This window comes from Mastomys coucha, unplaced genomic scaffold (genome assembly GCF_008632895.1).
Source record: "Mastomys coucha isolate ucsf_1 unplaced genomic scaffold, UCSF_Mcou_1 pScaffold6, whole genome shotgun sequence".
In the NCBI taxonomy this organism is placed as follows: domain Eukaryota; kingdom Metazoa; phylum Chordata; class Mammalia; order Rodentia; family Muridae; genus Mastomys; species Mastomys coucha.
In genome coordinates this window covers 90,128,774-90,141,536 of record NW_022196912.1, presented here as the reverse complement: position 1 = coordinate 90,141,536, position 12,763 = coordinate 90,128,774, and the positions used below count along the sequence as shown (strand labels likewise).

Sequence of the window (12,763 nt, the reverse complement as noted above, 5' to 3'; positions counted from 1 at the left end):
TTGGTGCTTGTCTATGGGATGGGTCTCAAGTTGGGCTGATTATTGGTTGGCCATTCCCTCAGTCTCTGCTCTATTCCCCTTCTCTTTGTTCTTTATCTTCCTCTTCCTCTGTCCTCTCTCATCTCCCCAGCTCCTCCTCACTGGTCCTCTTCCTCAGACAGTCCTCCCTCATGCTTTCAGGTCACATGTATTTTGTTACTCTCCTTTCCACTACCTCTCTGTTCAATGCAAGAAAAGAATCAATAATAAAACAGTATCACTAAATCTGGAAAGGAAGATGACATAAAATTTCCTTGCAAAGATGTAATTCATCAGGAGAGTGGGTCTTGAGGCCATCAGCAAAAACAGTATGTAGGATCTAAACATGTTTTTACTGATTTCAATGACTATTTTTATTCAAATATATGTAAAAAAGAGGTCAGTGACTCAAAGATCAGTGAGTTTCAGCTATGACACCATGTAGCAGAGAAAAGCAATAGTATATGATATACGTGGCATGTATTATTTGATTATTTGAATTGAAGTCAGTAGGATTAGCGTGATGATGAGAAAAATAGTGGCCCGTCATAATTTTAAAACACTCAAATGTAAATTGCTCTATATTAAATTTTTTTTTTAAAAAAATGTCAAATTGTGTTTTTTTTTCAATATCAAGAGACTGAGATTTATTTATTTTGCCTTTTTAAGTTTTTTTCATCTTTGCCCAACTTCTGCACTGGACTGAGTCAAATTAAACATAATTCTCAGCTTGTCACAGCCCTGCCATTGAAGCGTCTTTATTTTTTCAAACGTTTCCTTTCATACACCACCCACTTCCTGCTCATCTTCTTCCTGTGCTTACCTCAGAGGCACATGGCATGTCCTGCGAGTGCCTTCCTTACTTATTTGATTCTTGAGATGGAGTTGCTTTTGATATGTCCATTTCTAAGAGCTTCAGGATTGCACTATGAAGCACTATTGGTGACTCTGAAGGTCTTCCTCCACCCTTATGACTTGGAGACTTCTTTAAGCTTCTATGTCACATTCCACTTCATTGGGATTGACTGCAGTTGAGTGACTGTCACAGCTTTCCTTTCATTTGTCCATTCTACCCACGACATTCAACTTCTCATACTTTACTATTTAAACTAATTAGAGATGAGTAACCTTATGTACTTCACAGCTTTGTGTGAGAAATAATTTGTCTCTGAGTCAGAAAGCGTATGGAGGGAGGCAGTATAGTATGCAAATTCTGTAAGGGACCCCTCACATTGCTGCCCAGAGAGACCTTCTAGTCTTACAGTCCCCAGCCATAGCTGAGGCTCCTGGTTTCTGCTTCTTTGCTGTTCCCTAACACACAGTACTCTCTTTCTTTTGTTCTCACCAGAGTAAAATAAAAAAAAATTCTATGACATATTAGGATTCCAAGGAATTTCCAATTTATTTTGTTTTATAATTTAGTAATTGAATTTCTAAGGATTGGATTGTTTGCTGTATATTGGTAGACACAAAGAGTATTGGTTGTTCAAAGGATGATAGGTTTTAGGGGAAGAAGTTCTGGCATTCAAAAGCTCCTGTCAGGGATTAGGTGGGGACTACTACAACCTTGATTGCCCATTAGCTTGAAACTTTGGAGAAATCTGTTCTGCTTTTGTTTCTGGAATAGTGAGGGCAGAAGAGCAGTTGTGTAGGCTAGGCAGGGGGGCTTGAGGAACAGACAGAGGCTTTCAAAACTCCTGCTATCCATTGGAAAGCCACTTCCAATTCTTATCCAAGTCATCAAATTGGACAGCAAAGTAGAGATGTTAAGTAGACTATGAGATTCTGCCAGCTGTTTTATCCACACAGGAGAGCAGCAGACATGATGGTTGGAAGTCAGTGGGTTCCATTGGCGGATGCCTCTGCTTCTCATGGAGCCACTGAGGAAAACTGTAGGAGGGAAACTGTAGGGGTACCTAGAACTATTCTGATTTCCCTTAATTACTTGCTATGGATCTAACATTTATGACTCTGTCTAAATTTTTTAAGGCAATATACACAAATGGGTTATAAGAACATTTTTGTTAGGAACTACTGTATAAAGCAATGCCTTCAAATTCTTTTTAAATGACTTTTTTCAGATTCCAAAGATGATGATTTTGTCTGAGTTTTCAGTTTCCCCCCCATCTTAGTCAGGCTTTCTATTCCTGCACAAAACATCATGACCAAGAAGCCAGTTGGGGAGGAAAGGGTTTATTTAGCTTACACTTCCACATTGCTGTTGATCACCAGAGGAAATCAGGACTGAAACTCAAGCAGGTGAGGAAGCAGAAGCTGACGCAGAGGCCATGGAGAGATGTTCCTTACTGGCTTGCTTCTCCAGGCTTGCTCAGCCTGCTCTCTTATTGAACCCAAGACTTCCAGCCCAGGGATGGCACCACCCACAAGGGGCCCTACCCCCTTGATCATTAATTGAGAAAATGTCCCACAGCTGGATCTCATGGAGGCACTTCCCCAACTGAAGCTCCCTTCTCTGTGATAACTCCAGCCTGTGTCAAGTTGGCACACAGAACCAGCCAGTGCACCCCCTTAGCTCTCTTTCAGAGCTTTTTTGTTTTCTTCTTTTTTGACTACACATCTAAGCTTATGCTCCACCCTGACTCTGCAGTGCAATCATTCCCAAGCTGAACCCCATGCTTAGTCACAGCATAACTCACTCTGTGTTGGTTCTTTGGTATAACATTTGTTGGAATTTGGATTGGTCTGTACATGTTGACCTTTGTGAGTAGTGACTATATGTTTGTGATGCATTTGTCTAAGACCATTGCTGCCAATGGAAAAGCAAGATGGGTTGATGGAGCTCACGGTTAGGTTATTTATTTACTTTTAGAGTTACAAGGTTCTTTTCTTTGTTGAAAGTCTATCAACCTTACAGTTATCTTGGTTGTTAAATATAATGAGGACTGTTTATGAGATTACCAGAAGAGAAGACAGAAGGCAAGAGTAAAGAACTGCTATGAGCCAAAGCCACAAATTTCAAAGATGTCTTTAGACTGATGTAAATGGAAGATAAACAGATGTGGCGTCAAACCTCGTCAAGCCTGGGTTAGTTTTGAAGAGAACTTTTCCCCTCTATTAAAAGTTTAAATCTTATCTCTGAGTTCAAATCTTATACAGGAACAGACTGGGCTAGGAAGTTTGCTTTAACCTCATGGGTTCTTATGAGAGGAAGTCACAGAACGCTGTATGTCTCCCAGTTAGCTATAGTGACTCCATCTTTTAGCGAACATGACCCGATTTAAATCCTTGAATGTAGGAAAGCAAGGAATGAGAGCTGACCTATGGGTGTGTCCTTATATCATAGCTCTACTCACAAGAACTGTAATGTTCCAGCCATCACATGACCCGTTACAATTCATGATTCTGTGTGCATTATTCTTTTAATATTTACCCCTGAACTATTATCACTAATATCATTTTGTTCAGAGAGGAGAGATCTGATGACTCACTTGGCAAGTATAGTTTTGCAGTTGACTGTCTAAGTGCAGGGATCTGCTGGTATATCATGAACTCTCACAGGAAAGGTGGGTCACTTTTATGAAATCAATTCCATTTTCCTTCCAATGAACTAAAATAGAAGTCAGTTGTAATTCCTAAAGGGCAGCTTAGCATTCTTTATGAGCAGAAGTTAGATAGCATAATTGCTACTTTTAAAGCGCGAGTCCATTTAAATTCTATTAACCATTCAATGACTGTTTCGTGTTTTGGTCACTCTAAGTCAGGGCTCGAAAAATTGCAACAAAAACAAGCAAGCACACAAACATGCTCTATCCACATAGCAGTGTAGCACTGCCCATCTGACAGTGTGATTTGGGCAACCTTGAGCAGAAATAGTTTAATATATATTATTTATTATGTATTTATTTATTACATTATTTATTAATTGTGATTAGAGTGGAATGATATCTCCTCATGGCTATATTTGCATTTCTGATAGCTAGTGGCATTGAACTCTCTTTTTTCCTTCTTCACCTAGCTGTAGAACCATTGTATTTCTTTGAAAAACAAATTCAGGTAATTTGTTCATTTCCAATTGGATTCAATTTTTGGTTGAGCATTTTAAATTCCTTATGTATTCTGAATGCAATCTCTTGTCAGATTAAAGTGGTTCAGATTCTATAGCTCTCATCACTGTTGGCTTGTAGGAGCTTCTACTGTTAGCTCTGCTTTACAGAGCCTCACCATGGCCATCGCCTGTGTCAAGGTCTTCAAGTGTTTCTGCTCTGTCTTCTAGATGTTTCACAGTTTCAGGCTTCAAACTTAGTGCTTTAATAGTATTTCCTGTTGATTTGGGCATAGGCTGAGAGAAAGAAATGGAGTTTTGTTCTTTGGATGCATATGGATGGTTCCCCAGGTTTGTTTATTATGTATGCTCTCTAATGTATTTGTGTGTATATGTGCCTGAGTGAGTGAATGTGCATGAGTATGGTGTGTATGTGTGTGTGTGCACATGCTTCAGTGAGTGATTGTGTGATTGTGTAAGTGTATGTCTGTGTGTATGTTTGCATGCACGTGCCTCAGTGAGTGACTGTGTGATTGTGTGTGTGTAAGTGTATGTGTGTGTGAGTGCACATGCCTCAGTGAGTGATTGTGTGATTGTGTAAGTGTGTGTAAGTATGTCTGTGTGTGTGCATGTGCATGAGTGAGCGTGTATGCATGTGTCTCAGTGAGTGAGAGATTGTGTGATTGTGTCATTATGTGATTGTATAAGTGTGTGCATGCTATCTCCCTTGGGTGTAGACATTAGCTATAGATATATGAACTTGTTCCCCTGGTCTGCATGTCAGGATTTATGTAGTACCTGTGCTATTATGGCTACTGTTGTCCCATAGTGTATATTACAACCTCTCATTGTAATTGGCTCCAGTTTTTGATTTTTTGTTTTTTAATACTTGAGATTCTTAGAGTATTGTGTGCTTTCTTATGAATTGGAGGAAATTTTTGTTTCTGTGAGAATGACAGAATTGTGATAGAAGTTCTAAGATGATTCTATATTTTGTTGAGTACTATGGACATTGTAGCAGGATTAATTGCCTTAATTCACACACATGTAAGATCTTTCCATTTGAGCGTGCGTATATTGCAACAATTATTCATCAACCTTTTGCAGTCTCCATTGTCGAGGTCATTTATTCTCTGATTAATTTGCTCCCAGGTTTTTGATATTTTCAACAGCTATTACAAATGAGCATGCTTTATGATTCCTTTCTCAGCAAGTTCATTACAGCACATAAAAATATTCGTATTTCTATATTGGGTTTGTATCCTGAAACTACCAAATTTGGCTACCAGACTTGGTAATCTTCTGATGCGGTCTTTAAATTATGGTTTCCAAACAGGATACTCTAGCATTCTTTGTGTCTGGATATCATATTTTTTTCCTTTGTCTAATTGCTCTGGCTAAGAATGTGCCATACTCTATGGACTATGTGAATTGCATGTGTTATCCAAATCTTATAGGACACAGTCTCAATGTCTCCCTCCCCACTCACTAAGATTTGGCTCTGAGACCATCGTGAGTGGCCTTTTTATGTTGAGTTCATTTGTTCTATTTCATTGTTCATCTCAGATGCTTCTTTGATGAATGTTGATGAGAGCTCTGGATGATTGGTCCATTGACAGAAGTGAGATTTTGACATCCACAGAAGTCACTGTGATATAAACTCTTTCTTTCTTTAGATATAACAATCTTTCCTTTGGAACACTGAGTACTTTATTTTATTTTTTGAGACAGGGTTACTCTATGTAATACCTGTATGAGATATTGTAGCATTAGTTAGAAATACGTGTTACATTTCCCATTGAGTTGATTCCCTTCATTAGTAAACAGATACCACCTTTCTATGACTTTCTACCATTTTCGATTTATGGTCTGCTAGCCATTCTTGCTCGCTTGGTGTGGAGTGACTTTCTCAGGCTCCATCCCTGCCCATGTCTGTGTACCCTCAATGATGAAGCAGTAAGTCCTACTTGTAAGCAGTGCATTGCTGGGTCTTGCTTTTTAGTTCATTCCAGCAATATTTATTTTTTTCTTTGGGGCTTCTGATATTGTTTGCATCCAAGGTTATTAGCATTATGTATAGAACAATTTGTGTCATTTTCTTCATGTTCTGGTATCAAATGGCCACATTGTATTCTTTGGCTCTGGCCTTTATCTCTGTTGTTTTCCGTGTGGGTGAGATTCAGTTCTTGTTATCTTTTATGTAACTGCTCTTCTAGAGGGTTTTAGTCTTTTGCATCTTTTCAGAGTGGTACCTGTCATTCTTTTTCACTTCAGGTGTGGCTTCCCTTGGGCATCATTTTATTAAGGCTGCTTTAGCAATGATGGATTCCCTAATTTACCTTGGACTTTGGTCTTGTACATTGTTTAACTTGCCTTTATTCTCCCATATCATTTCTCAGTGCAATAGTCTAAGTTAACAATTTTTCCCTTCTAACATTTAATATGGTGTCATATTACCTTACAGTCTATTAGTTTTCTGCTGAGAAATCTCCCATAAATTTAATAGTGGTGACCTTAAATGTGAGTGAATGCCTTTATGTTTTTAGAATTTGGAAGTTTGGCTGTGAAATGCCACGATGAGGACGTGTTTGAGTCAAATCTAGCCCAGGGTTTCTTGGGCTTTCTGAGTCTCTTCCGTGTCTGTAATTCTCCAAGATTAAGGAAGTTATCAGCTTTTTCTTTAGCACTATGGAAGTTTCATTTTCTATTTTCTTTATTCAGATAAGGTTTCATGTATCTCAGCATGGCTTTGAACTCACTATGTAAACAAGGGTGACCTCAAACTTACGATCCTTCCATTTTTGCCTTTTGGTTCTGGAATTTCAGATATGTGCCATTGTGCCCTGTTTTATACAGTGTTGAGAGAGCAAACCCAGGACATTCATTCTAGGGACACATTCTATCAACAGAGCCACATTACCCATCTCTAATATGGAGGTTGTCTAAGATTGAAAATCACCATATTCCTGAGCTACACCACTCCTGGATATGCACTCAGAGGACTCTGAACCCACTACTGAGATACTTGCCCATCCATGGTCATTGCTGCACCACTCACAATAGCTGAGTAATGAAACCAGCCTCAGTGTCTAATGATAGATGAATGGGTAAAGAGTGGTACTTATATTCGATGGGATCTTAGTCAGCCATAAAGAAAAATGAAATCATGGCATATTCAGGAAAATGGATGGGTCTGGGACTCATTTGTTATGTGAATAGGTTTTCTGTTCTTTACTCTCCTTCCTTACCTCCTGAAAGCTTCATAATTTGAACATTTATTCATTTACACATGTCTCATAAGTCTTAGAAACTTTCTTTGGTCTTTCTAATGATTTTTTCTCTTTTATTTCTTTGGTGTAACAGTGGTACTCCAAAAACTCTGTCTTTAGGTTCAGACATTTTTCTGCTTGATCTAGCTTGTTGTTGAGGCTCTTGTTCATCTCTTTTATTTGACTACTTTCATTATTCATGTCCAAGGCTTAGAATTGGTTCCTTTTGATGAATTCTTATTCATTTCATTAATTGATTTTCCTGTTTCAGAGAATTATTTAAATTATCTTGTATGGCATTGATCGTCCTTGGAATCATTCCTTTGAATTCCTGCTCAGGATTTTTTTTTTTCTATTTTCCTTTCCCTGGAGTCTTGTTCGAGAACAATTGCACTCTTTTAGATCTATCCTGTTACCCTGTATTTTCATATTTCATGTTTCCTCATGTTGACATTTGCATTTCTAGGGGATCAGTTCTATTGTAAATGGTGCAGCAGTGACCATGGATGGGCAAGTATTTCAGTGGTGGGGCCCAGAGTCTTCTGGGTACATAGCAGGAGTGGTGTAACTCAGGAATATGGTGATTTTCAGTCTTAGATAATCACATACTAGAGATGGGGAATGTGCCTCCACTACTGAGTGATTTTCATATTTGAAGAATTTCTCTTTCTTCTTCTATGTCTTATAGAGCCTGTTTAGTAGGTGGTGTTGGCTTTGGTTCAAGTTGACCACTAGAGTTATGGTCTCTTCTTCAATTGCAATCAATGGCTGTGAGTGCAGTTCACTGAAGCATGATCATAAAGCCTGTTGTTCTCTGTAGGCTGTCAGGTGGGGCTATTCTAGCAGCCAAGGAAGGTATGATACACAGAGCAGTGGGGAAAGAGTGCTTACCTAGTGGGCTCAGGCAGCATCAGTGTAATGTAGCACAGGAGGAAAATGTGAGGACTCTGTGTCAATTTCTGTGGACCATGTTCAGTGAATCCAGGCTAGAGGGTCCCGAGGCATGTGTGATATGGTTCCCATGGTAGAGGGGGCAACGCTCCTGTGTAGTACAGAGTGCATCTCTTAAGTCTCCAGTGATGGTATATAGGTGGAGCCATCCTCACACCCTGACTAGAAGTTATACGGGAAGTTGGGTGTGGGGAAGGTAGGTAATGTGCTGCAACAACCGAGGTAGGAGACAGGGTGCTTCATGACCACAGTTCCTCATCTGTCTAGAGCAGTGTAATAGGATGCCCTCCCTGAAGACTCATTGAGGATTCAAGATTGCCCAGCAGCAAAAATTTAGGGTATCAGTGTTAACTGTTAAGGAGTCTCCTGTGTATCTTTTCTTTTCTTTTCTTTTTTTTTTTTTGAGACAGGGTTTCTCTGTAGAGCCCTGGCTGTCCTGGAACTCACTCTGTAGACCAGGCTGGCCTCGAACTCAGAAATCTGCCTGCCTCTGCCTCCTAAGTGCTGGGATTAAAGTCGTGCGCCACCACCGCCCGGCAGTACCTTTTCATTGTGGTAGAACGTTCAAAGTATCAAACTGGTCTTGGCTTGGGTAATGGGGCAGTTGATAGAAGGCTTTGGTCCCTTTTTTATTAACTGTCTGCCCGCATGCCCACAGTACCTCCATTTCATCTGCTCTGCATTCCCGCTCTTCCTGGTGAATACCTTGTTTGAATAGTGCCTGTTCTCCCCTCCCTTCAGAGTTTCCTTCCTTTCTAGTCACTTCTGTTGCCACTAGCCAACCATTTTGTTGTGGGCTCTCCCCTACCACCAACAATGGGACGCCTTTATGACATGTAGATGCTTACTCCTTATTTCTGCGTTTACTTTGTATGTTCTAGCCATATCTAAAACATGTATCTGCCCCAGACACTGGCTTAAGAATTCTCATACGGGACACACTGTTTATGAGCCATTTTCCTTGTTTGTGTTGATGGGAAATTTCTCTGGAAGTCTGTAAAATCTCTCAAATGGAATAGCAATACTCCTATGGTCTCTTCTGACTTCACTTACTTTCAAGTGTTCACCATTATTAATTATCCTTCAACATTTTTGGTGGAATTTAGCATTTGTTGATTATAGGACACAGTCTCAATGTCTCTACTTCCTATTGTCCATTTTAAAATGTTGCATGGAAGTAACACAGGAGAAAAAAAAGGAAGCATAGCTATATGGTTCACTATCATCTATATGAACTAAGTATCTAATGCATTTACTGATACCGACAGGCTCCGAAGGACATGATGTGATTGGTTGTGGTTCTACATAGGTAGCTGTTATCCATGACAATTCCCTTTGTCCTTGGGGTATATGTTCCAGGGCCCCAGGGCATTCTGGAAATAGTGATAGTGCAAACATTGCATACTCATTTTCTCCTAGACATAGAACTCATGATAATGTTTCATTTATAAATTTGAAACAGTAAGACTTTAGCAATAATAATAATCACGAAGATCAACTATAATAATGCATTTGATTGGGCTGTGACTATTCTAAAATATATCTTTTTTATTTGTACTTTTACTTTTCAACTAAAGAAGTATCGTGTAACGTCTCTTTGGAAAAACCTGAATTTCCAGAGTCATTATTATTGTATTTGGGGACTATTATTAAGTAAAATAATGGTTGCTAGAAAACACACACTGCCAAACTAAAGTGGCTGGTTTGCTAACTGAGACAATAAGTTAGAGACCAACTGGGTAGCATGTAGAGTTTATAGACTCATATACAGTTTGAATATCCTGAGTAAGGACATGAGATTCACATCATCGTGGTAGATGAAGCAGGGTGGCAAGAACTTTCACTTTTAGAATGATACACGGTTCTCAACGTTTGAATTGTATATTCTAGAACTTTTCATTTAATAGTTTTGGATCATGCTTGATCATTTGAAACTGGAGAAAGCACCACAATTAATAAGGGGATGTGGCTCAGTGGTTTGACTTTACACAGTTGCAGTCAACATACCATGGTAACTAAGGTCTCCCTTGATGTGAAATAAGTTTAATAGAATCGTGGTAATTGAAATTACCATGGTAGTACATGGTAGCGCATATGAAAACAGTTTATAACCAGGAAGTACTCTCTCTGCCTCTCTGCTTTACTATGTAAGTAAAGCTTTGGATAGAAGTTTTAGCAACAGTGTTTAAAATATGGCTTAACATTTTGCCATCTTTAGTATCCTACTACAGATCATAAACTTCTAGTATTACAGAATAAGATTTGCTGAAGTAATGGCTTACAGATTTGAGTTCATTGCATGGGGATATCATTTAAGCCAAAAAAATACTTACTTATAGACAATGATGTGATTGATCTGTGACACAAAAAAATGAAACAGGCTTTTTTCTTCCAGTTTTATGTATGGAGAACTGACCGACAAAAAGACCATCGAGAAAGTCAGGCAGACTTTTGACAACTACGAGTCAAACTGTTTCGAAGTTCTTCTGTACAAAAAAAACCGTAGGTATTTTTGTTACCCATAAGATGACCTAGGTCTTTCTAAATTTTATAGGTTGGGAAATAGCAGCTAAGCAACAAGTTAGAGAAGATACAATGTTTTATTACTGCTCTTGGTGTAAGGGGAGAGGTTGCTGGTGAAATTAGACAGAAAAATTAATAATGGTTTTACCCTTGCAAAAATCCTCTTGAAGAATGGAAACAAACATGGTGTATTTCATGTTACTTTTACAAGTTTATTTTATTTTTTATTAGTGAAAAATATCTTATAGGGATGAATGTTTTGCTTGCATATGTACCGTGTGTGTACCTGGTGCTAGCCAAGGTCAGAAAGTGTCAGATCTCTCGGAGCTGGATCACAGATGGTTGTGAACTGCCTTGAGGATGCTGGCAACTGAACTCGGATCTTCTGCAAAAGCAAAGGAGTTCTTAACTGCTAAGCCATCTCTCCGGTCCCACATTGTTATTTTAAACATTATGGTTGTTCATGTTTATTGTATACAAAGTGACACTATGACTTAGGAATGCAATATGAGTACTTGAACAAGTAACACTCAACACTTCAAACATTTACTTTTTGTGGTAAGACTATTGGAAATTGCTCTCTTGGCAACTCTGGTGTCTGAAGTTTGCTGTTATTATTAACCATATTCACCATGCTGTGCCATACATCTCACACCTAGACAGAGAAACTTATCTCTTGTGTCGCATCAGGCATTGCATTCTTAAATCAACTTCTTGCCATTTCTACCCCAACCCTGTAGCTGAGAACCTCTGCTGTCTGATATCTTCCATCTACTCGGTTCCAGTTAAAATGTGCACATGTTTTATATTGGTCTGCTGGGCCTGGCTTATTTTACTTAGTACTTAGCACGGTGATTTCTTTTTATTCCTTCAATGTTGTTGCAAAGATCATAAACTAACTCTCTCACTCTGTATGTGCATGTGTGTATTGTATATGCCTGTGTGTACATGTGGGTGTATTTGTGTATTGTATAGGTTTGTGTATATATGTATATGGGAGTACACAGAATATGGAGGCCAGAGGAGGACATTAAATGTCTTCCTCTCTTACCTTGTGTATTCCCTGGAGACCAGGTCTCTTACTTGAGTTTCTTACTTCCCAGATAGAGTAACTGGTCTGAGAACCCCATTCATCCTTCTGTCTCTGCCCTTCCCTTTTCTCCTGTTTCTCCCAGTGCTGGGGTGATTCACACGGAGAGCCATGCTTGGCTTTTTGTGTGGGTTTCCACGTAGGTCCTTACGCTTTGCTCAGCAGTCATTCCCCCACGGAGTCATCTCCCCAGCCCAAGAAATTCTTTTAAAGATTGAATAGCATTCACTTTGTACACATACTTCACTGTCTTATCCACTTATATGTTGATGTACATGCAGGTCAATTATACATTGGCTTCTGTGAATTGTATGGCAGTGAACGTGAGTGTGCATGTTTTGCTGATTTCAAATCTTTTGGGTAAATACCCAGCTATGGGACTGTTACATTATATGGTGGCTTTGTTTTAAAAATTTTAAATTAATCCCAGAGTAGGTTTTCTGTAGTGTCTGTGCTAATGTATGCTCATAATTACATTATTATAGCAGTCCCTTATTACAGTTACTACACAAATATCAGTGAGGTGGATATATAGTTATTTGTTGTCAGTCTTTACAAATGTAACCTTTAGATAGACTTGACTGTTTCCTGTTTAAGAGTGATGGGCATAGGCCATTATCCTCAGGATAGGCCAGTCACATCTGTAAATATCTGCTGATGTTGTGAATTATTTTCTAGGATTAGAATTGAACACAGTCTGTTGCTAAGTATTTCATCACACAGAACCTCATGGTACAGCCCCTATTTCGGGAAAAATAACCACCCAACTAACTGACCATCACGACTACATGAACATCCTCAATGATCAAGTCTTCTATTTAACTTGGTGGCTTCACTGCATGGTCACGAGAACTTTCTTTTTGTTGTTTTCTCAAATCTCTTTCCTCCTCCTCCTCCTCCTCCTCTTCC

At 39.0% G+C, this 12,763-nt stretch overlaps 1 protein-coding gene across 1 annotated transcript in view; it reads left to right on the top strand.

Annotated features, from left to right (window-relative positions):
* Kcnh5 (potassium voltage-gated channel subfamily H member 5) overlaps positions 1 to 12,763 on the top strand; it is a 289,555-nt gene that overhangs the window by 28,898 nt on the left and 247,894 nt on the right. The window contains exon 3 of the mRNA XM_031356245.1: positions 10,637 to 10,743. Coding sequence (XP_031212105.1) covers positions 10,637 to 10,743 — 107 coding nt within the window. The remainder of the gene's footprint in view (positions 1 to 10,636; positions 10,744 to 12,763) is intronic.